We start from the raw sequence: 27,745 nt of genomic DNA on the forward strand, positions 1-27,745 counted from the left end.
TTTTGCCACACCCCTAGATAATAAACTAATTTAAACATAAATTTTATCGAATCGTTATGCAAACAGTTCTTTGAGATTTTTCACGCTCTGTTGGACATTTTTCGTCAATGGACACACGTTGGTAAATTTGGTTTCGGTTCAGCATTTAATTTCGGTTTTAGAACTATTTTTGAAGTTTGCATTTGTTATAATATTTAATATTTAATGTATTTACAAATATGTTTGTTTTGATTGCAGGCTTTTCAGTCTACTGTGACTTACTTGCCTTCAAAAAGTGATTTGTCTTACCGACACAAATTTTTGCAAAATCGAAATTTTTGCAAATCGTAATTTGCGCAATTCTGAAACGTTTACATATTTTAGTAATCAAAGAAGTTGAAACAAACAAATATAAACACGTCTTGTGGAGAAAATACAGACTGTTTGGCCGTTGAATTTTCGAGTCAATCAGTTTTAATTGCATTGTGGATACTTTGGACAAAAGTTGGACCAAACGGAAAAATAAAGAATTGGATTGGTGATATGTACTTCAAAACAAGAAGTCAATACATGAAAAAGCAGACTTCTATTCTTTTTACTTCTGTCCTGATTCCCCTACATTGATTGATTACTTTGCATTACTTGTGAAAATCTTTAATCAGGTCAGTAATATATATATTTATATATGTTGATGTCATTTTAATATTCGGTATGGCCAAGTTTATTGGGGCGCATCTGTCAAATTTGCAAAGATTCGGTTTCGGGCGAGCAAATTGTTGAAATTCAGTCAGAACTGGATCTATTACCGAGCCAAATTGAAAGCATAAAACATGTATTTTCTGCATTATAAGGTAACACAATCTTTCAAACTACACAATAACTAAAATTGCATATGACTAAAATATAACTACCATGATTTTTAAAACATTACCACCCTAGACAAAAAGTCAGTTGATCATTGGCAGGCTGACATGCCAATGGCATAGCGTACTTTTTAAAAATAACTCGGAAAATTTTGATTAAAACATTGTTGAGTCTAAAATAAACTGATTCGTTGCATCTCGAATTTAAGTGCACATGTTCAAAATCATTTATATTAGGAGTCACATCTTTTAGGCTTGATTACATTAAATTTTGTTTTCAACCCCAAAGTTTAACGTTATCTATTTGTTTATTATTGTGTGTTGCATTTCAAAATTTTGAAACTCTGAATAATGCTTTTTGGGTAGTTTTACTAATAAACACTTAACTGTGATTAAAACTTGCTGATCATTCGAATGGTTTGGCTTTTGTGTCATTTGAGTTGTGTAAAAAAAACTTGCTTGAAATTATATATACCATATATATTTGGAAACCTGATAATGAGCATTTTTATTCCATATATGTGTGGCATATAAATGATAAGTGTCTTGATATGCACATATTTAAATAGAACAACAAAAATGCAAATAAAACTTATCACTTTTCATTTACGCACTATCTTATTTAAGGATGTGTTGGTTGTTATTGTTTCAAGACAAAAGTTAAAGAAAACTCTGGACCAAAATCTTTCATATTAGTGTGTGTGACTTTTTACTCTATTATAAACAGCAAATGCATTCTAAGTTTTGGTGTAACTTATGGTTTTCTTTTTTAGAGAGATCTCAAAATTTGATGAGCTGGATTAATACAAATTAACCTACTAGTTGTGGTATTAATTAACGTTCCCTGATCAGTTGAACTTTCATGCCTTCAATCATGTCTAGCAGCACTAAAAGAAAGAACAAGCCCCCAAAGTAAGTTGAATTTTAATGTTTCCACAGCAGAGCATTTTAATTTTGGTATCTCAATATCTTCTGGCAGTTTTAAAAGTATTTTTCCTTGCTAAATATTTTTCAAAGCATGCCAAATTGAGGGAAAAATTACTCCAGGTTAATAACTGATCCATGCTAACTTTTAAGTTTGTGCAATTAGCGATGAATGTTTTAAAGAGTACAGCTTTCTACAATTCAAATGGATTTTGGCTGTAAAATATATGTATAATATTTCCCAGTGTTTTTTTCCTTTTTTATTTTTTCGTACATTTTTAAGATAAAATTGAAACCATATATATTTAAACCTGGTTTTCTAATTTTTTTGCCAAAGATCTCAATGTTGTACTTACTTAAATGTTTGTGTGTTTGTTTTCTTTTCTATAGAACCTCCAGCAGATCAAAGCTGAGCAGTCAAAACTCTATTCCGGTAAGATAGAATATAACAAATTTGCTATCTAATAAGCAACTAACTACTTTATTACTAGTCAAGCTTGGTGTATACTATTTGTTAATATGATTTAAGATTGAAACAAATAATGATGAAGTATAACTCAGTTGTGTAAAAAAACTTTGGGTCTGCAATAGCTATGTACCGACCTTGTTTAAAAAGTTTAAAAATAAAAAAATGTAATGCAGGTCAACTTATTTATAACACACCAAAACAACTTTTACAAAAGTAGCTTATTAAAATATCCGATATTTTGCAGACAACTTGGCTTTTGTTAATGACTTTAATTAGAGTGTATAATATCACAGTTGTCTGCAGAAAAATCAATTACTGCAATGAATCATTTATCAAGTTTTTTCTGCTGGTTATTTTTTTACCTAGCACTCTTTCTGTTATAGAGCGGTGAAGGCGCATACACAAATCCGAGGTTAATACACACTCTTATGACTCTTATGGTGAGTATGGTTATTCAAATGCAATTTACACCATATAATCCACCATGTACATATTATTTTATAAACAACAGTGGCCTAACAATGCTACTATGTTCGTGCTTTTTATGTTTGACATGATTTACAGGGCACCAAGTGCAACACTCAAGTAAAAAATGGGGGAATTTACCAGGGAATTTTCCACACTGTCAACCCAAATGTAAGCGTTTAATTTTAAATTTTCATAGCACTCTTTGGAACACTATGTACGGATCTGTTCATAAGTTTAGTGGTGAAAATAACAGCCCAAATAGACGTAAAAAGCAACATGCTTGATGGCATGAGCATTTGCCAAAATGTTTGAAACATAAAGCATGTTGCTTTTTATGTCTATTTGGGCTGTTATTTTCACCATAGCATCCTGCTTTTATACTGCCTTGTATACATTTGACATTATATTATGAAATATCAGAAATGGGCAAAAACTAATAGAAAACCAACTGCTGCATGCTGTTTGTATAACAGAGCGAGGAAAACCCCTTGTAGGGTGATTATGCTATCTCATAAAATTACTGCCTTAGAAAAATATGTGAAAAATGAACAAGGAATGTACTGCTTGCGCCATTATTACTATTTTTTCATTTTGTACGCAAATTTGTTGAGTAGGCATGTAGCGTTACTTGAAAAACATTGTCTACTAATTACAAGCATTTATTCTCATAGTCACCAGAAAGTTCTGTTCATATTTATTTAAACTAAAATGCAATTTTTCAGCTATTAACTGTCAAATTATTTTGCATCAAAAATAACTGTCAAAATATTTTGCCGCTAGCTTTAGCACAATCCTTACCAAAATTTTCTCTAAATTAGTATGGCATCTATAAGGAACACATACATATCAAGTCAGCTTTACATTTTTGTAGATGGACATTGTCTTAGGAGCTTCTCACATGTATGAAGCAGCTGGCACTGATCCAAGTGACATGACATCAATACACAGCGTGCCATTAACCAATCCTCTGCCTTCAACGGAAAAAATTATTGATGAACTTATATTTAAGTCTAAAGATGTAGTGTGTGTTGTGTATCAGGATGTTGATTTATCCATGGCAGAAAGTAAGTTTCTTTCATTGAAGTTTTGCTTTTATTTCATATTAAAGCATTGTAGGTTACAATGAATATGTAATGATTTGGGTCATTGATGAGGAAATTCTGCTAATGTAAGAACTGGCATCAGACAAAGTTTGCTTAATACCGATAGGCCAGGGGTGGGCAACCTTTGTTACTGTAGGGCCAATTATAAATGTCAAAATTGGATCGCGGGCCGCACATATGCATAACACAAAGTGATTTTGCTTTGTTTCTTACCAAATATGCTTAACTACAAGTATAATTTGTATTTGATTCTAGCCACGATTTGCCAGATCGCAAAAAACTAGCATCAGGCGCATTAATCACCTCAAAAATATGTAATAATTGGACTCGTTTGCCAGTACTTTTGAAATCCAAGCGTCTCTGCAGGCCGCACAACCTTTAATGAAGAGCCGCATTTTCGAACATTTAAAAGCAAGTTCCATGAAAATGCAGACAGTCAGGGTTATTAGGATTGGGTGGTGAGGTTTTATGACAAAAGTGACACTAGACCCAACTTATATACTTAGTTCCAACTCCAACCCTATCCCAGTTTCAGTGTTAATTCAAATAACTGTGCTCTTCACACTATCTATTGGAATATATCTACCAGACAATATATGTATGTTGTGAGTTATTATGTTAGCAGCCCTGTACATTAATAAGGGTGTAAGATTACAATTTTGCAATAATTAGACGTTTTTAGTAGGGTTTAAAAGCACAAACATGCTGTAACTTACCCTGTATTTTCAAAGGGATAAAACAAATTTGTTTCACTAAAAGTCATTTCTTTACGTTAAGAACCACTTTCTCAAAGTAAATTAAAAATTGTTGTTTGTACATTGGAACTACCCTTAATAAGGGGGTTAATTTTTCTGGTCTTCAAAGTCTATAAAAAGGTGCCTTTATGCGAAGAGGAAACTAAAAAATGTTTTAGGCCCTTTTAAAGTATATGAATATTTTTTTCAGATTCCATAAAGTCAAATGGAGATGCACCACATGAGACCAGCATTTCACCAACTAATGGTGAACCCATAAGAGCACTGGAGCCATGGGATGGTGGTGGGGATGGTGCAGCTGACCTGGACATTGGTGGCTTGGAGGTAGTACCTAAACTATTTTGTTATAGTTTTTCCGAACAAAGGTTGTGTGAAAAATGTTTTTTCTTAAACATTGTCTCTTATTTTTTGCCAAATGAATGTATTTGTACGCTTTTTTAATAATTTAGACCAGTTTTTTTATGTTCCTCATTGTATGTTCCACAAACCTGTCTGGTGTCTGTAAAAAATGCTTACCATTGAAAGGACAACAATTTTGCTTTTCCACAAGTAGGGTGTGCCTGCACAACATATAAAGTAGCCTAGTTCAGGTCCCAGGTTCTTGATTTGCAGTTTGTCTTTCGATACATAAACAAGTAATAAAAACATAAGATTTTTAGGGCATATTTTCCTTCCCAATTTCTCTCTCAGACAAAATTCCTTACCAAGTGACCCATGTGGCACCTGTTTAAGAACCAGTGACTCAGACCTTATAGGTTGCTTTCAAGCAGTGGTTGTTACCTTGTGTTTAGCTTAAATTGGTTGTAACTTAAGTCGACTTAAAATTAGGTCAAAATGAAAACAGTAGTACAAAGCTTTTAGTCATTTTTGTACAAAAAAAGATTCTTTTAAAGTAAAGCGTTCTTTTAAAGTTATTAAGTTTTAAAGGTAACTAGCTGAGTTATCTATTTTGTGTATTTTCAAGCAATTGAAACTCATTTTTTTTAGGATGACCTTTCTACTCCTGCTGGTCAAAATGGTGGTTGGTGTCCTGAAGCCATGTTCCGCACCAATTCACAGCAGTATGGTGTCAAAACCAGCTATAACCCAAGTTTGCCCGAATACACGTAAGGACCACACCCTTTCTAACTAACAAGCAAAGATTGGGTTGGCTTTATGTATAAATTATAAACAAATAATATCTAAAAGACTAAACAAATATCTATGCCTTCAGGACAAAGCTTAAAGAGGATGACTCTGAAGAATACAAAAAGAGGAAAGCTCGTGCAACATTGCTTGCAAACGAAATGGAAAAGTCCCCCAACTACCAAAAGCATGTTAATTTGGAGGTAAAAAAAAACTCAATGACCAATATTACAATGTTTTGTTGACAACTAGCAGTAAGTTACATGGGTTGTAGTTTTGTATGTAGAAATGAACAACCTTAGTACGCCAAGCTCATTAAAGGCATTATACTGAATTACGGCGGTATTCCAAATACCAAGCATACCCATTTTAGCTTATCAATTGTCAAGTTGGCAATAGCCCACTGCAAAGCTGACCTGTGTAGCATACAAGGCAGGCAACGGTGATTCAACTTTCGACGAGTTAACCACTGAGGCTGTGTACCTCAGTTCAGTTGGTAGAACGCAATCCAGGAAAGACTATGAATGTATTCATGTTAACTAAAAACTACCTTTTGTTAAAGTTAAGTATTCCAACCTGTGTATTAGTTGGATGACAACATCACGGAGGAGGAAAAATTCAGCTCGGTTGTTCGTGATGCAAATCCTCCCACTACCCGAGATCGACCAAGGACAGATCGGTCTGACAGGGACAGAGACAGGTACTGGTCAATTTTTAGAAGTTATTTCATCTTGTCCATTTTGATTTGTTCCCCACTATTGATCTTTTCCACTTTTCAACATTTCCAGTGCATTTGGCTGATTTGTACTTCAATGGGCCTACTGTGATTTATTCTTTACAGAACAATTAACAAAACCTCGCACTGAGAACTTGTTTGCACAATCGTTGGCCGCACTCAAAGTATTTAGTGCTATCACTCAATTTATTAAACAACCATGTTTTGGTCAGGTTTTCTCGTGCCCGTGGACGAGGTAAAGAACCAGGGGGACGCATGGGTGGATACAACAATTACATGGGCCCCATGGGGATGCAGAGGGGACAGGGACCTTCATCAACGTATGCACAAAAGGAAAGGTCCAACACACCCACAAACCCCACTGAGTCCCCAACAAGCCCTGGAACAGGAAAAATTTTCAGCAAAACTTCAACAAATCAACAGACTTTACCTCCAAGGTACTTTGGTTAAATTTATGGTAAAAATTGTTTTGCTCTTTAAAAATTATATAAATAGACATACAGTAAACCTCACTTAACCTGGATTTGGTTTATCCGGATCTTCACCTAATTCAGACAAAACTCAAGGTACAATTGATTTAGAACAATGATTCTCAATGGCGGCTCCCAACTACTTATTTTGCGACCCTCACCAGACCTCATAATTCAGATACAGAAAGCTTTCTGCAGCTGTTCAGATTCTTGTTGTTTGCTGTTATCCCGCATTATGTTTCTTAATTCTTAATTTTTGAGGCTCCTTGCATGCTTGAATAACTACCTTTTGGCATGACAACAAAAAACATTGAGAACCACCGATTGATACTGTGGTAAGGTTCAAACTGATCGACATCGGTTTATCCTGATAATCCCCTAACCCAGACTATTTTTGGTTTACTGTATTTTTTGACTGAAAAGCCTGATTATAAGGTGTTTTTGTTTTAGGTTTAATAAAGGTCACGGCAGTGGAGGTGGTATGCATAGAGACGACGACAGAAACAGACCACATGATCCAAGTATGTCTACCTTATGCAGTTTGTTAACATCAATGTTTTGTTACTTTTTTTCTACTGCCCGTTTCACGTCAATGTCATTTATAAATGCCATCCCTAACATATACAACAATCAAAGAGATTTTATTTCACACACAATATCAATGTGATATTTGAGAGCCTAACCTTTTACAAGCTATATGCTAATTGGTAATTCAAAATGATACCAGTAAGCTACATACAATTGTCATTGCTTTTAACCTGATACCCTATGTGGGCTGACATCTGCCTGGCGCCCACATTGAGGTGTACATACTAGCTATAAATTTGTACTTCTTTCTTAATATAGTGACACATCCAAAAACATTTACATAAAAAAATTGTTTGTCATGCTACTTTGGCTGAATCAAGAAAAGTATTTTTTATAAATTGCTGTAAGTTTTTCCTTGCTTTTTGTCTGAATTCAGGTTACTACAGTGCATACAATGCAAGCCAACAACAGCCCAAGCCTCAAAGGCAGGGTTCATCTTCATCTCGAGGATATTCAAGAAACCATCCATCTCCAACATCTGAATATCCAACAGTAAATACATAGGCAAACTATTATGTGAATTTGACTGCTTATGACAAGCATGCACTAAACTAAAGAGAGGGTACACAATCTGCACCTAAATTTCTGCACCCAGCAAATGCCTTTTGTATCAATTCAATACAAGTAAATCAAAGAAGTTTGTTTGAGCATGTTACAGGCATTTATTATATTGAAGGGACATTAAGCCACTAAGTCATAAACATCGCTATGTTTGTATGATTCTCTAAATGAATGACTTTTCTAGGTTCATGGACTAGTTTTTAGCTTCAACCCCTGCCTTTAAATTTCTAAAATTGTAAAATAAATTCACAAACTAAAGTTGCGTAAATTGTTGCTTAAAACTGTGTAAATCGCATTTTTTCAGATGGTTTGTTGTTTCTTTCCATTTGTTTTTCTTCATGTTATAAATATACCACCAATTTAACCAGTTTTTGTATTAACAGCACTAATTTAAGGTGTCTAGTAAAAAAATGACTACCACTTTAAAATAAAAATGATTTTCTGAATACCAACTTTCACATTTTTCCTCTACAGTCTCAAACTGAATCCTCTTCTGGTCGTAATACACCTCAACAACCCCTATCTCGAAACTCATCAGCCTCTTCAGGCACACAGCAACAAATCACATCACCACAGTGGGTTAACAAACCAATGGCGGGGCCACCAACTGAGTTACCCCATCAAGGCCCTTCTGCCCCTACCGGGGTTACTCAGATGCGACATCGATACCCAACTACTAGTTCTGGAAACAAGGGTAAATAACATTTTATTTAGGTTAAATCATTGCTCTTCAACCTTTTTAGTGGCACGGAACCCTCAAGGAGTTTGTCAAACTTTGCGGAACCCCCATAAAATATTTTTAATGTTTAAGTATCACAGAAAAAACATGCATTTTTTCTTAGCACACCCCAAGCGCAAAAGTTGACTTCAATTAAACGATTTACTGAAACGCATTGCCATGTTACTTGGATCGGTCGTTTCTACATTTATCTTGCAACTTAACCAAAGTGTATCAAGACTGTGTTTATTACGTCACAATTGATCAATGGTGTAACCAAGGTTAACTAGATCGTACAGGCGAGCATTTCTGTTCACAACAATGACATTATGAATCATTCATGTTTGAATTGCTACACCAAAACGCTGTGAACCCCTGTGCAACTCTTAAAGTTCACGGAACCCCTGTAAGGGTTGTACGGAACCCTAGGGTTCCGCAGAACCCCGGTTGAAGAGCACTGGGTTAGATAGTAACTGTGCAAACCTGTAAAATTTTGTTATTTTTAGCACAACTGGGTATCAATGTACATGTGTATTATTTTTGTGCTAAAACTCTCCTATTCATAATTACAGCTTAACTACAAACTACTTCATGTCAAAGCTGGCAGCTTATACACATTGAGAAAATGTGAATAAAGAAACTGTAACGTGCTATTTGAAAACTGAACATTTATCGGCCAGGCTGATTATTGGCACCAATATTCATTGGTCAGCCAATAAAAGGCACTTTTGTAACTATGTTAATTTTGCTTGCTGGACCGATATCAAGCCAAATCGACATCGAAAGTCTTAATGAGTCCTTTACATGTTTCAACCTAAGCAAAAAAAAACAAAAAAAAATTGAAGTAAACTTCTCAGCTTAAACAAATGATAGCATAGTGAGCTACAGAAAGTATTAGCAGAGTCAGAATTTGAACTTTATCGGCAGAATCAGCAAGGTCTTCACCTCAGCGCAAGTATATTATGCCTAGAATTTTGGGCCGCCCTCCGCAACCACAGCCACAGCGATGCAACAGAGTTGGAAATAACAAAGCAGAATCTTCAGGTGAACCAGAGAAACATGTAGATTGTTAGATCTGTTGGTGATTAATTATTAGGGCAAGTTTTTGTTGCACTAAAAATGTGAGAAAGTTGCACTTAATTTCAACAAAAGTTGCAGTAAAAAGTTGCATTTATGCACAAGTTGCATTTATGCATACTTCTTGGAGTTAAAATGACTAGCGGGCCGCAGGTTGGACAATCCCTGCCTTAGACTGTCATCTTAACAGATATCAAGGTTATCGCTTCTTACTTGCAAAATAACTAATGCACTTTTATATGAAACTTTATGCTTGGCGGGGGTTGTTGAACTTCTAGCTTGCAAGCCAACTGTTGCATCATAGATAACATTGAGATGCAGCTAATCCATCACATAGCTCTTTGTTATGCAAATCAAAGAGCATAGAACCATACTAAAAATAGTTTTATAGCATGTTTTTTAAATCACTCCTTTACATTTTGCGCAATACTTGATAAAAGTTGCAGTCAAAAGTTGCACGAAAAATAGAAAAAAGTTGCAACATAAAATTCCTACAAACAGCTTATAACATCATACTACATAAATTTTGAGGATTTAGGAAACTGCCGGAAGCTGTAAAAAAAAGTTGTAAAAGTTGCAAAAACTTGCTCATGCCATCATCAGTGATATCAGCATTTGCCGAAACGTTTGAACAATAAAGCATGTCGCTTTTTACGTCTATTTGGGCCGTTATTTTCACCATTAAACTTATGAACAGATCCGTATATAGAGTTGCCCTATTAATTATAGAAGTTTGTTAAAGTTGCAGTGTAGCATGAGGAAGGTTTACGGAGATTTTAGGTAATAACTTTATTGCCACTAGGGATAGCCTGAGCCGAGCCAGAACTTGAGTACTCGGTACCGAGCATCACTGTTTTTGATGCTCAAGTGCCCAGCCAAGCAGTTGCACAAACTGACCCTAGTATTCAATTTGCATATTCGTGCCCTAATAGAACAAAAGTTACTGTTTTTTAATGTGTTAGATTTAGGAAAAACACATACTTTTGGCACCTGTACAGCTTAATACATTGTTGGTAAGAGACCTTGGAAAGCTACAAAACTTGCCTGGAATTGGGAATGTTTATTATATCACAGTGTACTGAGCTTTTGGCTGAGCACTGACCATTAACATGGGATGCTCATTGTTTGACCAAACAGAACATTTGCAGTTTTGGTCCATCTCTTATTGCCACCATATTAATTTTGTTGGCACAAGTATATTTTTGGAGGCTACGTTTTTTTAAGAATTAGTAAATAAAACACTATGCACGGACTTGAAAAGTAGTTTAATCATAAACATTACTGCCAAGGTAGTGGTGTATATAGAATACAAACATGTACTGATGATGACAACAGGGTCATTCCATGTCAAACGTCCCAGAAAAATGGCAAAATGTAACCCACCCTCTCAGATTTTTATCAAATTTCATATGTCCATGCAGCTAGTTGCACTGATTTCAACAACAAAAAAATATTTGAAATCTATCAATGTTTCACGAAGTTATGACATTTTGAAAATATGTCAAATATGTGATCACTGCAGCGACGCGCATCAATGCTTTTTGATAATACTGTGTTTAAAATGTCATATTTCTTTCTAATTTGTATATTGTGGTCATTTTAGTAGGTTAGGTGAACCTTTAGGACAGGGGCGGGCAACTTCTCCAGTCGGCGGGCCGGATATGGGGAAATGAAGTACTTGGCGGGCCGGATTCCTGAATCGATATACATTAATCGCGTATTTATCCAGTGATTTAAAACGGATTTTTGACCACCTAAACCAAATACATTCAAGAACATCACAAATACAATACAGTCCAAACAATCTAACTGATATAACATAAAATTATTCGCCACAGCAAATTTAATGCATACACCACAGACTTAGATACTGCTGAAACACTAACTAGGCTACACGTGTGGAAACAAAGGAAACAGTGAAAGCAGGCCACACGCAAGGTTGGCAGTTATGTCGTAACAATGGATGTATGGTGCGATGGTAACAACGGCGGGAAAGTTTTTTTGCTATTGGGGAGCGTTACTGACCGTTATAACTATAATTTGACGCAGTAAGCAAGTAGTGGGGGATTGCGGTAGACTGTGGCCGCGGGCCACATTATCATGTAAGACCTGAAACTGTCTGCGGGCCGCTCAAAATCCCGCCGCGGGCCGGATCCGGCCCGCGGGCCGTATGTTGCCCGCCCCTGCTTTAGGACATTCTCAATCACCTCATTACAGTTTTTCATGTTTTTGAAATATGGGTCAGTAATTGATGGGGGTTCAGTTTGGGGGTATGCGAATGTGCATTCATGCGTAACGACAACTTTAAAAGCTCATATCTTGAAAAGCACACTAGCTAGAAAGTTAAGTAATGGCTCAAATGAAAGCTCTTGCTGAGTACTTTCCTTGTTCTTAATTTTATGATGCTTCTCTGTAATTTGTTTAAAGGAGGGTCATAATAAAACACAGGTTCATTTTTCGGATATTTTTGTGATACTGCGTCTATTATCTATACTTTATGTGCCCTAATTTGTTATTAAAAGTTGTTAAGATGCAAAAGTTTAGTGTAGGTGTCTCACTGGATACTGAATGCCACAAAAAGACATATCCAACACAAAAACAAGGTATTTTACCAATTGACTTTCTAACATATGAAGAGCAAGTGCTTCTGAATATTCGAGTTACTGCTGATAAGGGTAATGAATGTTGTTTGAAGAACGTATGTATTTTCCACAGGTACAATTACATTGGTTGGTACCCTTCCTTGCAGAAGAAGTGTTGTGATCCTTTTCGAGTCCACAGTAAACCAGTCAAAAATCGTAATATACGTCCTATCACTTGGGAATATTACCAAAAATATAAAAATTTCAATTTAAACATTGTACCGTGAAAAGGTGTGATTTTCCCTTTTGAGGTAGTCTTTTCTCTTGACCAGTTGCTTGGGTATCATTGTGGGGACTTGTATTTTTCTGCTATCGTACTGTCACTGTTCCTAATTTTTTTTCATTTTAGAGATAATGTTGTCAAAAGATTTTATTTTCATTTTGTCTTCGTCTTTAGTGTCAGGTTGGTCTTGCTATAGGTCTACATCACTGACATTAAAAAAATTGGACATCTTTGCATGAAGGGTATCATGAATTTGACATAATTTTCTTTGCCCATAGAAAATGTTACTGCTTGAAGGCACACTATGCAACTTTACAGGTAATCACCTCAACGCTCTGTAAACTTTCATTAAGCTTGCTGAAAGATGCGTTTGCTTTAACAGTAGATGCAATGTTACATATTTCACTGTCAGTCGAACTCGAAGCTTCTTCATTTGATGATACATTTTGAAGGATAGTTTCTTTAAGTCTTGTACTGCATTTGGCACACACCTTTTTTTTCTGGTACAATATTTAAATTACAATTTTTATATTTTGGTAACATTCCCAAGTGAGTGGACGTATATTACGATTTTTGACTGGTTAACTGTGAACTTGAAAAGGATCACAACACTTCTTCTGCAAGAAAGGGTACCGACCAATGTAATTGTACCTGTGGAAAATACATACGTTCTTCAAACAACATTCATTACCCTTATCAGCAGCAACTCAAATATTCAGAAGCACTTGCTCTTCATCTGTTAGAGAGTCAATTGGTTAAATACCTAGTTTTTGTGTTGGATAAGTCTTTTTGTGGCATTCAGTATCCAGTGAGACACCTGCACTACACTTTTGCATCTTAACAACTTTTAATAACAAATTAGGGCACATAAAGTATAGATAATAGACGCAGTATCACAAAAATATCCGAAAAATGAACCTGTGTTTTATTATGACCCTCCTTTAAACAAATTACAGAGAAGCATCATAAAATTAAGAACAAGGAAAGTACTCAGCAAGAGCTTTCATTTGAGCCATTACTTAACTTTCTAGCTAGTGTGCTCTTCAAGATATGAGCTTTTAAAGTTGTCGTTACGCATGAATGCACATTCGCATACCCCCAAACTGAACCCCCTTTAATTACTGACCCATATTTCAAAAACATGAAAAACTGTAATGAGGTGATTGAGAATGTCCTAAAGGTTCACCTAACCTACTAAAATGACCACAATATACAAATTAGAAAGAAATATGACATTTTAAACACAGTATTATCAAAAAGCATTGATGCGCGTCGCTGCAGTGATCACATATTTGACATATTTTCAAAATGTCATAACTTCGTGAAACATTGATAGATTTCAAAAATTTTTTTGTTGTTGAAATCAGTGTAACTAGCTGCATGGACACATGAAATTTGATAAAAATCTGAGGGGGTGGGTTATATGGCCTGGGCAGTTGACATGGAATGACCCAACAGAGATTGTCGAAACGTCTACACGATGTATTCTATATACACCACTACCTTGGCAGTAATGTTTATGATTAAACTAGTAAATAAAACCTTAGTAAAAGTGCAGCATATTTTTTTATTTTAGTAAAGCATTGAGTAAAAATGTCCAATTTGTTGTTTTGAAATTTTATCATGTGAAAGATCAAAAAAGGCTTTTGTGTTAGTACCAAGCAATATCATAGTTGGCATTGTTCCATTTGTCATCACATAGGCAAGTAACAGCTTTTAAGTACTGATATTAACACTAACACTGAGCGGTAAAACTGCTACCTTCTTTTATATAAAATCCCCATTTGTTGCGCATAAGATTGATCCACTATGACAAAGGTTGCTATTACGTATTAAAAGGTCAATTTAAATGTTGTGACCTATTGTCACCATAGCAACAATTTTATTTTATTTAGATCATTTTGTTTATTTTTACAGATTCTTATTCTGCTGTTTTACAAAGCGCCAGTGCTGGTGCTAACAAGGGGCCACCACTTACAATGCAGCCGCCCATGGCAACAAGTAATTATCCAGACAAGAGAATGCGCACCCCAAACTACACATCAACTGTATCCAGTGTCGGGCCGGGAGCAAAGTTTGTTTATTCCCCAAGAGGTAATACTTTGTTTTACATTTTACATTACTGAGTTATAATTTATGGGATAATGGCAGTGTCCTGGTACTTTGTTGTGGTATTAAAAAAAGTGTGGTGTTTGTCATAATTTGCCTAAAATCTTGTAATGATAAACAATGTTTTTAACTGGCCTTAACTCACAATGCTATCCCACTTCGTGCTTGACAATATAATATCCAGACCATGTTTACATAAATGAACATAACATGTCACATGCTTACAAATCCTAAACCTGCAAAACCTTGTCTTTGAGGCTATCCATACTAGTTTAATCACTTTCTTTGTTTCTAACTAAAGAAATAAAACAAAACACTTGATACAATTTTCCTGTCACCATAAATGACGATGATCGCTAAAAAATCATTTGATGCATAGAAAAACAAAGACATGCACTGAAAGCAACAGCTTTCTAAACTTTAATGTTAGTTTTTTTGTTCTTGTAAACTGTTAAAGTAACAAGGGAAAAGCCTCTAAAAGTTGCAGAAAATGTAGTCATTGTTTTAATCAAGTTATTCAACATGATCATTCTCATTATTTATCAGTGTTCTAATGATTGTCATGTAAAACCAGTGTATTTCTACTGTTTTCTACTGTTTAAACTTTCTAACTGGTTTTGTTATCAATTGTACAAAGTTGTGCATTGTTAAACAACAAAAACAAATTTGCAGGTCATTCCCCTCCAACACCACCAACAATTCAGAGCCGCGATGGATCTGCCGGTTCCATGCACCCCCAAAATCCGACCCTAAATCAAGTCTCACCGCGAACCCAACAGGGACACCCAAGTCACCAACATTATGTTCCAACCACTCCTTTGAAAGCAGCGTCTGAACAAAAACGTAAGTGTTGAAAAAAACATATGGACTAGATTAGTAGTTACCAAACTTTGTACCCTTAGTGCTATGCCAGGATCGCCTACTTGAACTGTTTATGTATTGTTGTATACTGTATGATCTTTACCTTGAGATTTCTTGCAGCTCCAGCTAAAGTGCTGACAAAGAAAAGCTCTGACTCTCTTTCACACTCTCGAGATTCTGACCCCAAAGTACAGGACCTCCTAGAGTTTAACAAGAACTTCATAGTAAGTACTTGGTTTGATTAAAAAAGTTTCATTTTAAGCACTAGTTATCCAGTTACTAAAGTAGATGAAGTTTGTAGTAAAAGAACAAAAGTCACTATTTTTTACTGTATTCCCAACCATAGCCTACGACTACCTACAAAAATACTCACACAAATATTTAGTTTGCACAAACTGAAATTGTCTGTACATTGATTTTGTAACATTTTCTTCATTGCTGTTCTATTTAAAAAATTGTTATGAATGCTAGTAGAAAATGGAGTAACTCTATGTGTGGTGTGACAAAAGTCATGTACACAAAGCATAAGAATGTCCTATATTAACCAATTCATCACAAAAATCAAATTTGTGTTTAAATCCACAAATACTTTGCTTATTTTCAGCTTTCTGAGTCAACTGCAGGCGACCATGTAAAATCTCCAAGTGGGGGCGGCCAAACCAAACCTACTTTGGCACAAAACAAAGCGCATTCATATTCTAAGGCCAGAACACCCAGTTCTCAGCCCCAAGTTCGTGTTCCATCATCGCAAGGTGGGTTTGTTATCTTTCTTTAGCAGGACATAGTACTGAAATCAATGATTCCCAAACTGTGCGATAATTTCTATTTTTCTTTAAAGTAATTTTTTTCTCTTAAGAATTAGGGCTTAGTGGTAAAGTGTGGGTGGGTGTGTGCAAGGCAATATATAAGTAAAGCTGGTACATTGTAGTTGCACACAAAAATTGCCAAATTATTCTAAAAGTGATTCTCTGATGGGCAAATTAAAAGAAGTAAAGTGTAAGTTGTGACACAAGCACCTAAGTGCCATGAACCACCTTTTGCAACCACTGCTAAGTTGAAGAGCTATAACAGTGTGCAACTTCTAAAATCAGGTCAAAAAATATTAGGGAATATTTATTTTCAAAATTCCAGTACTTTGAACCAAACCAAAATTAAAAGTGGTTGGTTGTTGTGGCCTCAATATTTGTGAATGAACTTGGTTTTATTCCTGACTAAAAAAAACTGTAATATGCAGACGCACCAGCTTCAGTGGCCCAAGTTCCACAGCCGACCTCAACACCGGCAGCCCAACCACCTTTACAACCGGCAGTGGTGCAGGTGTCAGTGCCACCTCCACAACAAATTCACACAGTGCCACAAGGAGTCGCCCAGTTACCGCCAGTTCAGGTGGCACCACAGTCTATGACTCAACCCCCACCCTCTGCACAGCAGCCAATGATTCCTGGTCAGACCATAGAGGGCATGGATGGCAACGTGATGCCACCAATGATTCTAGTACAAGGTTCGCCACCAGTGATGTTCCAGCATATACAGCAACAGCAGCCACCGCCAGTACACATATTGCAGCCAGGTTAGTTAGTACAAAACTTGCAGTTCTGTGTCAAATGGAGCCATTTTTTTGATTTTCAATAAAAGGGTCCTCAGAGCTAGACCATGGTTTTTTATCTGACCCATTTAGGCTTCATTATGAAACATAAAATGTTGAAACTCAAGCCTTGTAGAAATCGTACAAAAACAGATGTACTTTAAAACCCTGAAACTGAATAATACTTTTAACGTTTAAATAAATACTGATCCTTAACAAACTTGACTCTAACTACAGGCATTAATATACAATAACCGTTAGTTAATCCGGACTTAATTGAACCGACAAATTTTAATTTGATAAATTGATTAAGACATTATAATGGTATGTGTCACTGATTACCTGCACAGAAAAGAACAAAGCAATTAATGATGTCCTATTCGTAGCTATAATGACAGCTGGTGAACCAAGTGTATCTGCTATAAATAATGCAATAAACAGTGGTGTGAATAAGTAGCCAACTGTAATAAAATACCACATCACCTCAAAAATGATAAAATGCTTGTGTTTATAGTGGAACAGCCGCAACCTGCTATTAATATTCACTCACCACGATCGACGACTGTAGCACCAGCAGTTAACACTGTCAGTGCAGCTACTGGTTTTGTTTCACCACAGCATGGGACAGCCCCTTCAATAAGTGAAGCCCAGATACAGCAACAAACCACAGGTTTTTTGGCAACTTTGCAATGTATATGCATAACCAGAGGCTCTCTCTTAATTGTGCGCAAACAATTGCCTTCTTTTGTTATTTGTGACGTATTAACAGTTGCACCACCAGATTTTAAAAGAGATTGTATAGAGACCATTTCGGTACCCTTATAAAAATGGCTTCGCGGGTCAAGTTTGGAAAGACGGCACTAGGACATGAAAACTATGCGGCCCGCGCGAATCATTATTTAACTTATCCGGCCCGTTGTGAAAAAAGTTTGGTGGCCCCTGATTTAGATCCATGAGAAACATTAGGTCTTAATATTTTTCATGAACTTAAATCAATACCTAAACTATTAAGTTTCAAGCATGTTTGTACAATACAGTTGTCAGCCAACAGCAGCAGCAGCAACAACAACAACAACAAACACAGCCACAGCAACAGCCCCCACAGACTGAACCAGTTGTATCTGCTGAGTCAGCATTAGGTAGTGGTGACTCAGCAACAAATCAACCTGCTACTAGTTCTGCAGCTACTACTGATTCCTCATCAGACCAAGGGTAAGTTTCTGCATAACAAATGTTTTTTGTTGACAGAATTTTGGTTGGGTACAGTATACCAAAGTAATAGAACCTGCTGTGCTGAAAAAGCACTGTTTGAAAATAGTGGCATACAATTACACAGCAATGTAAGATATGATGTAACAAGCTCATAATCGCAATTGCTGATTTTTACACTTTAAAATCTCTCTCCATAAAATCATTGCATAACTTTTTAGATATTATACAATCAATCTATCATGTTTACCTGTTGGTTGACTAAAACATGTAATTTCGAAAGAAGGATCTCAAACGCTTTTGTTTCATTTTCATTATGTATTTTTTAAGTTGTAATGTTTGCTTCTGTATACATGATGAGATATGTTTAAATAATTTATGTACATTTCTTTACCAGTTACAGAAATTTTGCAAAATAGTTTTCTGCGTTGTGGAATTAGCAAATACAATTGTTATATGTTGGTTTGTGTGTGTTTCAGGGCACATGCACTCAACCCAGATGCCAAGGAGTTTACTCCCAGATCATTTGCAGTAAGTTACTCAAAACTTTTGCCAAAAGTCAAAACTTTTTTCGTTAGAGCAGTTTTGTCAAATGTGGTTTTATGGCTTGAATCATATTAGTTTTGCCCTTGAATTGAAGACCAAAGCAGCAGTTATCAACTGTGCGTGGTTTGTAACCTTGTTAAAACAACCTTCTAACCGGTGGCTCCATGCTCGCTAACCAAATGTGTAGATAAAAACTTCTAAAACATGAATCCTAATTTAAAAAGAGATTCACAACATTCACTTAATTGTCTACATTATAAAGGAAAAATGCTTTTGTGTATGTTGTTTATTTGTGGTCATTGTTAAAAATCTGCTCTTAGGGGGTTCCAAAAAACAAATTTCCGGTCATGAACATTATGCAAAAAAAAAACATCTTTCCAAAACGACCTTTTATGTTTCAGAAACCAAGTGGAATGTCCACGCCAACATCCCCAACACAAATTGCTCCACAGGTAACAGTTGTTGGAGAAGTACATATTTCGTATACAGTAAAACTCAGTTAAAGCGAATTCGGTTAATCCTATCTTCATCCAATTTGGGACAAAACTTGGGGTACAAATGATTTAAAGTGCTAGGGCTTAATCTAATCAAAATCTGTCAATCGGGATCTTCACCTAATTCAGACAAATATTTTATTCCAAGAAGGTCCAGATTGTGTTATTTTTTACCTCACCAAAGGTGTTTTTTACCAAGTTTGTCTTTTATAGTTGATCAAATGCCTCTTTTAATCTGTTTCACTGTGTCTTAAAAATATGTTATTATGGCACAATTCTTTCTTGATCCTTGTTGAGATTTATATTTCATACTGTAGATTTTCTGGGAATGACAAAAGATAGTTAAAATTTTCTCAATAAAATTAATAATAACGGGTCAAACTTATTATAGGTCCCTGCTGTCTTTTATCCTCCAAATCAACAAGTCGTTTTGATCAACAAGAAGAGAGGTATGATATGCTTTATTAATTTGACTTCATGTATTGGTCCCATTTTTATTTGTTGGTTGTGGTAATAGTGTACAGCACTTGATGTGCTTTTGGGTTATCTAGGTTTTTTCTTATCCAATTAAAAGTGTTTTTACATACTGTTTTCTGTAATCTGTCAATTTGTTTGTTTTGTAGGACATGTTAGCCATATTTTTCTCATTGAAATAAGCTGTTAAACGAAAGATAAAACAAAGAGAATAGTGTGTAGTTAAATGTTGTTAATTTAAGCTAACACGTTGAACTTGTCAAGCTAATAAACATACTTTCCAAAGTACAAAGACACAACTTTAATTACTATTTTGTATATTGCCACAATACATTCTTTACTTGCTGGTCTTCACAAGACAAGATTCTTTCAGAATTGTAAAATAGGGTCGACCACAAACTTTCATTTTTTCAAACAACAGAACCGTTTTTGAGATAATGTCATTACTTTTTTAGGTATGACCACTCCAACCCCAGCTATTATCAGTCCTACTGGCAACGAACAAGTTGTCGGTCACCATATGACGCAACCAATTCATCCAACAATTGGTGGACCCCAGTACCATGCCCATCCAGGGGTCAGTAGTTCACCATTTGTTTTTTCATGCCTGTGCAAAATAGCATGATTTTTTTATCGTTTATAATTTGGATTGTTTGTGTGTGACTTAAAACTTGAAGAAAGTTTAAATATCGATTTTTTGACTTCTTTTCATGTTCGTTCTCAATCAGTGATTTAATCTTGATCACTGATTGTGATTTTTTGTGAGCCAAGAATAAATCAACTTTATTATTTTATGTTCTTCCAAATTTCCTGATTCACGTTTCTTTTCTTTTCAGCCTCAATTTATTATCGCCCCGAATGCTCAACATATGTCTGGACAACCAAATGTAATGCCCCCGGTTAGTTGCATTGACATCTGTTGGTAACATTTTGATCAAAACGTTACTGAATTGCCTGTTTTTGTTGAAACTTTTTACTTAAGTCTGACTCTTTACGAAATGCGTATTTTGTTATTTTCCATTTTGTCCATACTATAGCTCACATAACAACTATGAAATGGTGTCTTTTTTATGGTTGTATTTTGGCATTACAGTACCAAGGCATGGAGCAGATGGTTTATCAGGCTGGTCATATGGTTCATCCCACCACACCACGAGGTGTACCTGGTGTCTACACCAGTGAACCACAAATATATAGTAAGTTGGTTCCTCTAGGACTGTGGTTTTCAACTTTTTTCATACTGCGACCTAAGTTTTGTAACCAAATGTAACTTGCGACCCCTTTCAAAAATTTCCATATTTTTGGTATAGTGACGTACTACAGCATTTGTTTTGTATTGTAATGGTCATAATGCAACGCAAAATAAGTTTAAATCAAATGGTTTGACCTTTCAGGTGTGTCCATTTTGGTATTGCTGATAAACATTTACTATAAATGTTGATCAAAGGCCTTTGTGACCCCCCGTAAACTGGCATGTGACCCCTGGGTTGAAAACCACTGTTTTAGAGACCTTTCAGTGTTTTTCTTTTTCTTGTTTTTAATCTTTCTGCCAGAATAATATTGTTACTTATATTGGGTCGATTGTACTTACACTGACTGTCGGTTTTTGTATTAATAGAGCAATTACCTTTTTGTTTTAGGTTACTCTCCGCAAATTCATTTCCCCCAGCAACAAAACCCTCAACAACAGCAACAACAAGCGCAACAACAGCAGCAGCCGCCTCCACCACAACAACAACAGCAGCAGCAGCAACAACAACAAACACAGCAACAACACGTAGCTCAGAGCGGTTATGTACAACAACCAAGGCCACATTCAGCACACACTCCAAACCAGGTTTGTTTTTGTCAACTTGTAGGTATAATGATTGAAAGTAGCCAGTGTACTTTTGTTTGTTGCAGATATTTTGAAACAAACGTTTCAACAGCAAAAATATAAAACTGTGTTACTTTATGTCACCATCTTTGCCTGTTATGATTTCAATAACTGTTGCTGTTTAAGTACATGTCTAGTGATTTTTTAGGTACTTTAATCATTAAGTGTTTTGAATTTATGAAAGGAAAAAATCATGTTTAATGCAAATTTTTGTATTATCCAATCCAATAAACTTTTGTTTTAAATTCTGCAAACTGTTACTTAATAAGACATACATTCTTTTTCTTGAACAAAAAGATACTTTTTGCGTCATTTTTGCCAAAAAGTTGTATCAACGTCATTACGAGTTACGTCATATTTGCCTAAACATGCTTGAAAGTGCATCTGATGTCACAGTGAAAACACTTGACCAAATGTTCAACAAAAAACACAAAACATTTTTTTTACTAGGCTCTGCCACCCACGAGCCCTGCTACCAACATGCAGCAGCCAACACCGTCAGCAGGTGTCGCTGTTAACGCACCCCCGCCAATGCACCCCCCTCATTCACAGAACACGATGATAGCTCCAGCTCACCAAGCAGGGTTTTACCCTCAACAAGTAATCAGACATTCACACATGCAAGCCGGAATGCATGGAACAACCGCTGCTATGGTACCAAGCAGGTAATTATTATCAAGATGACCGTTTTTCTTGTGATAAGACCAACTCAATTGGTTGGATAAAAGCTCTCAATACTAATCTAACTCACACCAGACACTATTTTGTAATACCCTGATACGTGGCGTGAATAACACAGTTATTAAATAGGTAGTTAGGCCAGTGGTTCCCAACAATTGAAGAATTTTTGAGCAGAGGAATTTACTTTTTTACATTTGGTTTGTAAATAGCCACTTAAGCTCTGGGAATATTGACCTGTGAAGTTTATACAGGACCTGATTTTAAATGTTCTTTGTATGGTTTAGCATATACTATGTAGTTTAGTATATTAGGGAGGAATGAAAATGTTTTGAATAGTTCATGGAGGAATTCGCCGAATAAGGTCCACAGGGTTAGAAATGAAGTGTTTAATAACTGATGATGACGTGTTTTGTTTGGCGAATCGATAACCAGAATTGCATTAGTAACATGCTCAGTCACAGATTGATTTAAGTGTGCTAAAGTTTTAGGACGATTTGTATCAGTGCTTCCTTGATTTTTCATTCTATTCTTACCTTTTTCCTAGCCCACATGGCACGACCTACCCGACGTATCCCGCAATCCACGGAAACTACATTGCAATGCAGGGGACACCTGGTATCGCGCATAGCCCCAATCCTCCAACCCAGCAGTACGTCCAACAAAATGTAGTGACGACCGCACCGACCCACGGACAGCAGTACGCACCACGACAAGCTTGTAAGTATTCCAAGCATTTTTACCGTTTAGTTGTTTTTGCAGTCACAAGCCCCAACAACATACAGACGAAACGGGAAAACATTTCTTTAAAACATAGAATCGTAAATGCACTTAAGTATACCAAACTAATGCCAAACAAAGCATAAGCAAATCTCAACATAAAAACGGTAGAGCTACTAACACCATACGTTTCGCTTCATCCAAAAGTGCTTAATTTTCGATAGGTGGCGTAAAGAGCTGAATTATCTATTTAGCGGCTATAAATGGGTTGGGTTGGGAAATATTTACATAAAACTTTTACATTAGTAACTAATTTTTTGGGTTAGTTTTATTGAATTTTAAGTGCTAATACCTTACCCCAACTCTAATAGCCCTAACCGTTAGCATTTTTTGAGATACACCGTTTTGAAAATTAAGCACTTTTGGATCAGGCGAAACGTATGGTGTTAGTAGCTCTACCCATAAAAACAAGCTTAACAAACACAAAACAGTGACACACAGAAATATAGACAAGCATTTGAAATACCCTCGGAACACAGCACATTACAATTACACCTCACACCCTTACCAAGAGTTATCGATTTCAAGGTAATAAAAGACTAACAGGAAAAGTCTATGTTTTTCTTCATAAAAATGAGACAAGCGTTTTTCTGAAAATACTTCTATTTAAACCACCACCTTGAAATGCCTAATATTGCATTTTTACTTATGTCAAATTGCAAAACAACAGATGCAAGTATTTTTTTGAAATAAGAACATTCATTTTTTGTGATACGTCGTCCATTAAAAAAATAAAGGACAAGTCTTAGAAATAGGAACGTTGTGGCTACGATTTCAGTACCCAACTAACCGAAACAAACACACAAGAACAATGTTTTACGGACAGCATCAAACACGAAAATATTAGCACTGGGGCAAAAACTTCGTACTCGTACAGTAACACAGTTTAACATCTCCACAAGTTTTCACACAGTCAGTCAGCTGTGTCAAGTCTATCTAACAAAACTTATGTGTTTTGCCAGATCCTCAACCGGTCCTCCAAACCTACCAACAGCAATCTAACTAAGCCGTGTTAAAACATTTGTATCCATTTACCATCATACATCTATATGACTTCACGACTTACTGAACCTGTCGTGTCTGGACGAGGCTGCTCCGAGATTAGCTTGGCGTGTGACGTCACGCTTCGTCAATACGGTAGAAGGTTGAATTTTCGTATTTGTTTGTGTGTGTATTTTTTGTCCATGTGAAATTCGTCCTTATGCCTGACACATCTGAAATTTGGCTCCGTTTTTGTGAAACACACCAAATGTTGCACGCTGTTGCCCTGCGAGAGGCCTACTTGTTGTGACATAGAAGAAACCTTCAAATTTGAAGGCATATCATTGAAGTAAACTGAATCCAGTTGTAAGTAGAAGACTAGTTTGTGACACTATCCACTAAATACAAAAAATACTCTGATTATTTTACGCACCTTTTAAAAATTTTGTCGATGAAATATTCAGAGGCATATGTAACTGGTTACAAGCAACGCAAAAATTACGTTTGTTCGAATGAAGCACCTAACTTCTGAAATGTATAGTAATGTTGTCGGACATGTGCCTTCGTCTCATCCTGTATTCGCTCGGTCAACCTCAGAATTCCCCAAAAAAACATTTTGGAAGTCAAGTACAAAAAAGCGTTAATTTCCCAATCTTTACTCAAACCAATTTTGAAACTTTTTCGCTATTTTAGGCCGCTCTCTTGCCCAAACCCAATTCTGTACACTTTCTAATGACGCATCAAAATTACTTGCCTGAGGTTAGGTTTTTAGTGCTAGTTTTTTTTTTCTAAATCGTCGAAGTATTTTACAGCAATGTAAAAAGTTTGGAATCTTTAAACTTTTTGATACATAACCTTGCGATTTTGAACTTAACCCCAAAATGAAATAAAATAGCCTTAAACGATCACGTAAACAAAAAATACGACATTCTTTTGTAAGCCCAGTTACATAAAACAAAAATAAGTAAACAAACGTATCTTTTCTTATGCTCAAAATTTGATGGTGTCTTTGAATCGTCTTTCAAAAGTATCGCAGATACGCAATGTGTGTAGGTTGTGTACAGTGATTCTCCATACCTTGTTCATTTGCGTTTTCAACTTAGGGCAACATAGCCTTTCCCTCAGTTAGTTTATAGACATCTGCAGTGATTAAAGAGGTGACTAACAAACGTTAATCAACGTTCCAAATTACTTGTTCATTAGAATTTAGACCTAAATGTCTTCTTGGTAAAAACTAATTAACAAAATATGAATTGCCACTAGCGGAAATTCAAAATTAAAGCAGTGAATAGAGAATGATAGATTTTAACGTCGTGGCATTTAATCAATTTCTGACTCGTTTTTTTGTAAATAGTGTCCATCGCCCTGACGTCATTCGCCTATGTATGACATCATAGTTGTGTTTAGCATACACGTAATTTCGGGCGTCTCATGAAATTTCCTTTCGTCGTCACTTATTCATGACGTCACCAATATGTGCGTAAAAGTAGCGAAGTGTGTCATTTGTACAGCCCAATGGGGTCAACGTAACGAAACGATTTAAATATTTGGTTAACTAAAAGTATCGCTGCAAAAGCGGCTTAATGCGTCTTGCAGTGTGGTTTAAAGAACCCTGCTAGCAAATTCGTAGGTGCTATCGTATCGTCTGGGTTCCTCGCTTAATAAACCCGGGCCAATTGTGTTGTGTGTAGGAGTAATTTGGACTGTTTTATTTATTGCGATATTGTCATGAGTTGCGTGCTATATGTATATGTATGTACAGTTACTTGTGCTGCTATAGCCTACCTTTTCCTAAACCCCGGGGCGTGCGCCAGTTTCATTGCTTGTTTACCTTGCCTGTGCAGGGATCAATCGAACGGGTTCGAGGTTGTTCAAAACGCTGGTTTAAATGTTTGCGAGTCCTTTTTCGCTGAAAGCACCTTGTATTAGGCCTGATTGTTTAAATCGCCCTTTGTTCTTCAAGAGCCTACCCACAATGTATGTCATTGCTACTGGCAGCCCTTTACTCTATTTTTCTACGACTATGCACGCTAAGCGATCTGCAGGCGTGATTGTTGTTTTTGTTTTTCTCGTCACTCATTGCAAATCTGGATTCTGGAAACGATATACCAAATTCATACCACATCTCCTCCTACAAGAAAATTGCAGGAAACTATAAATGACTTGTGGATTTTTAATTCATGTTTAATCCGGTTATACTTGAAATACAAGCAAACACGAAGAAACGTTTTTTTTGTTTTTTGTTTTTACGACAAGATGTGTGTATTATTGCACAAGGTAAGTAGTCTACACAAAAGTGTAAACTCCAATGTATTTTGGCAGCAACTTACTTGCAAGAAATAATATTGTGTAGCCTATTGATTGAGGAAAAACACATAAAATGGCAAGAATCAACAAAATACAGGTTTGCATTTAGAACAAACAGAAGCGTCTTCTAGTAACCTCATAAAATGAACTACAGTTTACTAACATGTTTTAAAAAAGGGTGCACTTTTCTGTACACAATTCTCGCGTGTGTGTGAACAGGTGACAACTCCAGATTTGGTCTCATGTATGTTTCTGGGTCCACGTAATCGCAAAATGCGATTTCACGAGTCCAAGGATCATTCTTCTTCGCGGTAGATTTGGCCCAGTGAGCATTTGCAACCACCGCTATTTCGTAATCACAACCTAACCGCCGAGCTGTCTCCTTTGTCAGCTCTCTTGATGTTTCAATTAGCCCATTTCGTTTAAATTCGTCCGCCACGCCACCACTACTATGCATCAGCATTTTCTGGGCGTTTAACTCTGTGAAAATGTCTTTGAACATCCAGTCCACAAAACGCGAGAGAGCTGAAAGCTCTGGTGAGCAATTTTCTTCGCATTTCAGTTTTGTCTGTGGGGCATCCTTTTTCATTACACTGCTTTGAAATATGGCAGCGAACATGCCTGAAGCTTTATGAAAACAACCATACGACAATCCGTTATTGATCATCAGCTCCGTCTGCTCTAAGTTTCTTCTACCCATTTCCTTATCCTTGACTCGAAAGATTTTGGCAAGTGGTAGCTGCTTTGAGTAATATTGGTAGACAAACTGCTTGGCTTGGTCCATGTCCGTTTCAGTTAATTGACGCCAGACAAATTGATTCTCCATAGTGTTATACCTTTGTTGTGCAAGATTTGGCAATAAATCCAATTTATGTGGTTTTCCTTTAAATATGTGACAATTTTGCTCAAATAATTTCCTAACACTAGATTTTGCACTAAAATGAATGATTGTAAACAGCATCGTCGATTTGGAGATTTGTTGCTTGGTAAAAACAAGAAGCATTGAAAGAGGACACCGATTAATTTGAACAACCACCAAACACGGATTTGAAAGCATTAAGTAGGGTATAAACAGGCACAATAATAACAGTGATTTCAGTAAAGGTTAAGGTAAATTATCTGTTAAGTTGGACTCATTCCGTTT

The 27,745-nt window shown here is 36.1% G+C and overlaps 2 protein-coding genes across 3 annotated transcripts; one reads left to right on the top strand and one right to left on the bottom strand.

Annotated features, from left to right (window-relative positions):
• The first annotated feature begins 241 nt into the window (after positions 1-241).
• Positions 242-26,519, top strand: LOC145233533 (uncharacterized). Of its 2 annotated transcripts, XM_080098282.1 has the most exons (31): positions 242-641; positions 1,616-1,754; positions 2,157-2,199; positions 2,619-2,675; positions 2,800-2,871; positions 3,575-3,767; positions 4,752-4,885; positions 5,549-5,667; positions 5,775-5,889; positions 6,274-6,386; positions 6,635-6,859; positions 7,343-7,413; positions 7,857-7,972; positions 8,516-8,735; positions 14,619-14,795; positions 15,483-15,653; positions 15,792-15,895; positions 16,276-16,423; positions 16,906-17,241; positions 17,771-17,926; positions 18,294-18,468; positions 18,945-18,996; positions 19,413-19,463; positions 19,897-19,954; positions 20,435-20,556; positions 20,816-20,878; positions 21,073-21,175; positions 21,620-21,816; positions 22,306-22,520; positions 23,081-23,253; positions 24,276-26,519. In XM_080098282.1, exons 2-31 carry the CDS (start codon positions 1,705-1,707, stop codon positions 24,317-24,319), a joined length of 3,873 nt encoding a protein of 1,290 aa, XP_079954408.1. In that variant the 5' UTR covers positions 242-641; positions 1,616-1,704; the 3' UTR covers positions 24,320-26,519. The 2 variants fall into 2 exon arrangements, with proteins under 2 accessions (XP_079954408.1, XP_079954409.1); XM_080098283.1 differs by lacking the exon at positions 17,771-17,926.
• On the bottom strand, positions 26,454-27,658 carry LOC145233534 (uncharacterized). The gene has a single exon (XM_080098284.1). The coding sequence runs from the start codon at positions 27,656-27,658 to the stop codon at positions 26,750-26,752; it is 909 nt and encodes a 302-aa protein (XP_079954410.1). The 3' UTR covers positions 26,454-26,749.
• Between the last annotated feature and the right edge of the window lie 87 nt (positions 27,659-27,745).

The sequence above is a fragment of the Phallusia mammillata genome, chromosome 6 (genome assembly GCF_965637545.1).
Source record: "Phallusia mammillata chromosome 6, kaPhaMamm4.hap1.1, whole genome shotgun sequence".
Lineage (NCBI taxonomy): Eukaryota > Metazoa > Chordata > Ascidiacea > Phlebobranchia > Ascidiidae > Phallusia > Phallusia mammillata.

Coding starts and splice junctions, on each gene's coding strand:
- LOC145233533 (XM_080098282.1), top strand. CDS start 1,705: ATGCCTTCAATCATGTCTAGCAGCACTAAAAGAAAGAACAAGCCCCCA. Junction 2,872..3,574: donor TCCACACTGTCAACCCAAAT/GTAAGCGTTTAA, acceptor ACATTTTTGTAG/ATGGACATTGTCTTAGGAGC. Junction 19,955..20,434: donor TTTGATCAACAAGAAGAGAG/GTATGATATGCT, acceptor TTACTTTTTTAG/GTATGACCACTCCAACCCCA.
- LOC145233534 (XM_080098284.1), bottom strand. CDS start 27,658: ATGCTTTCAAATCCGTGTTTGGTGGTTGTTCAAATTAATCGGTGTCCT.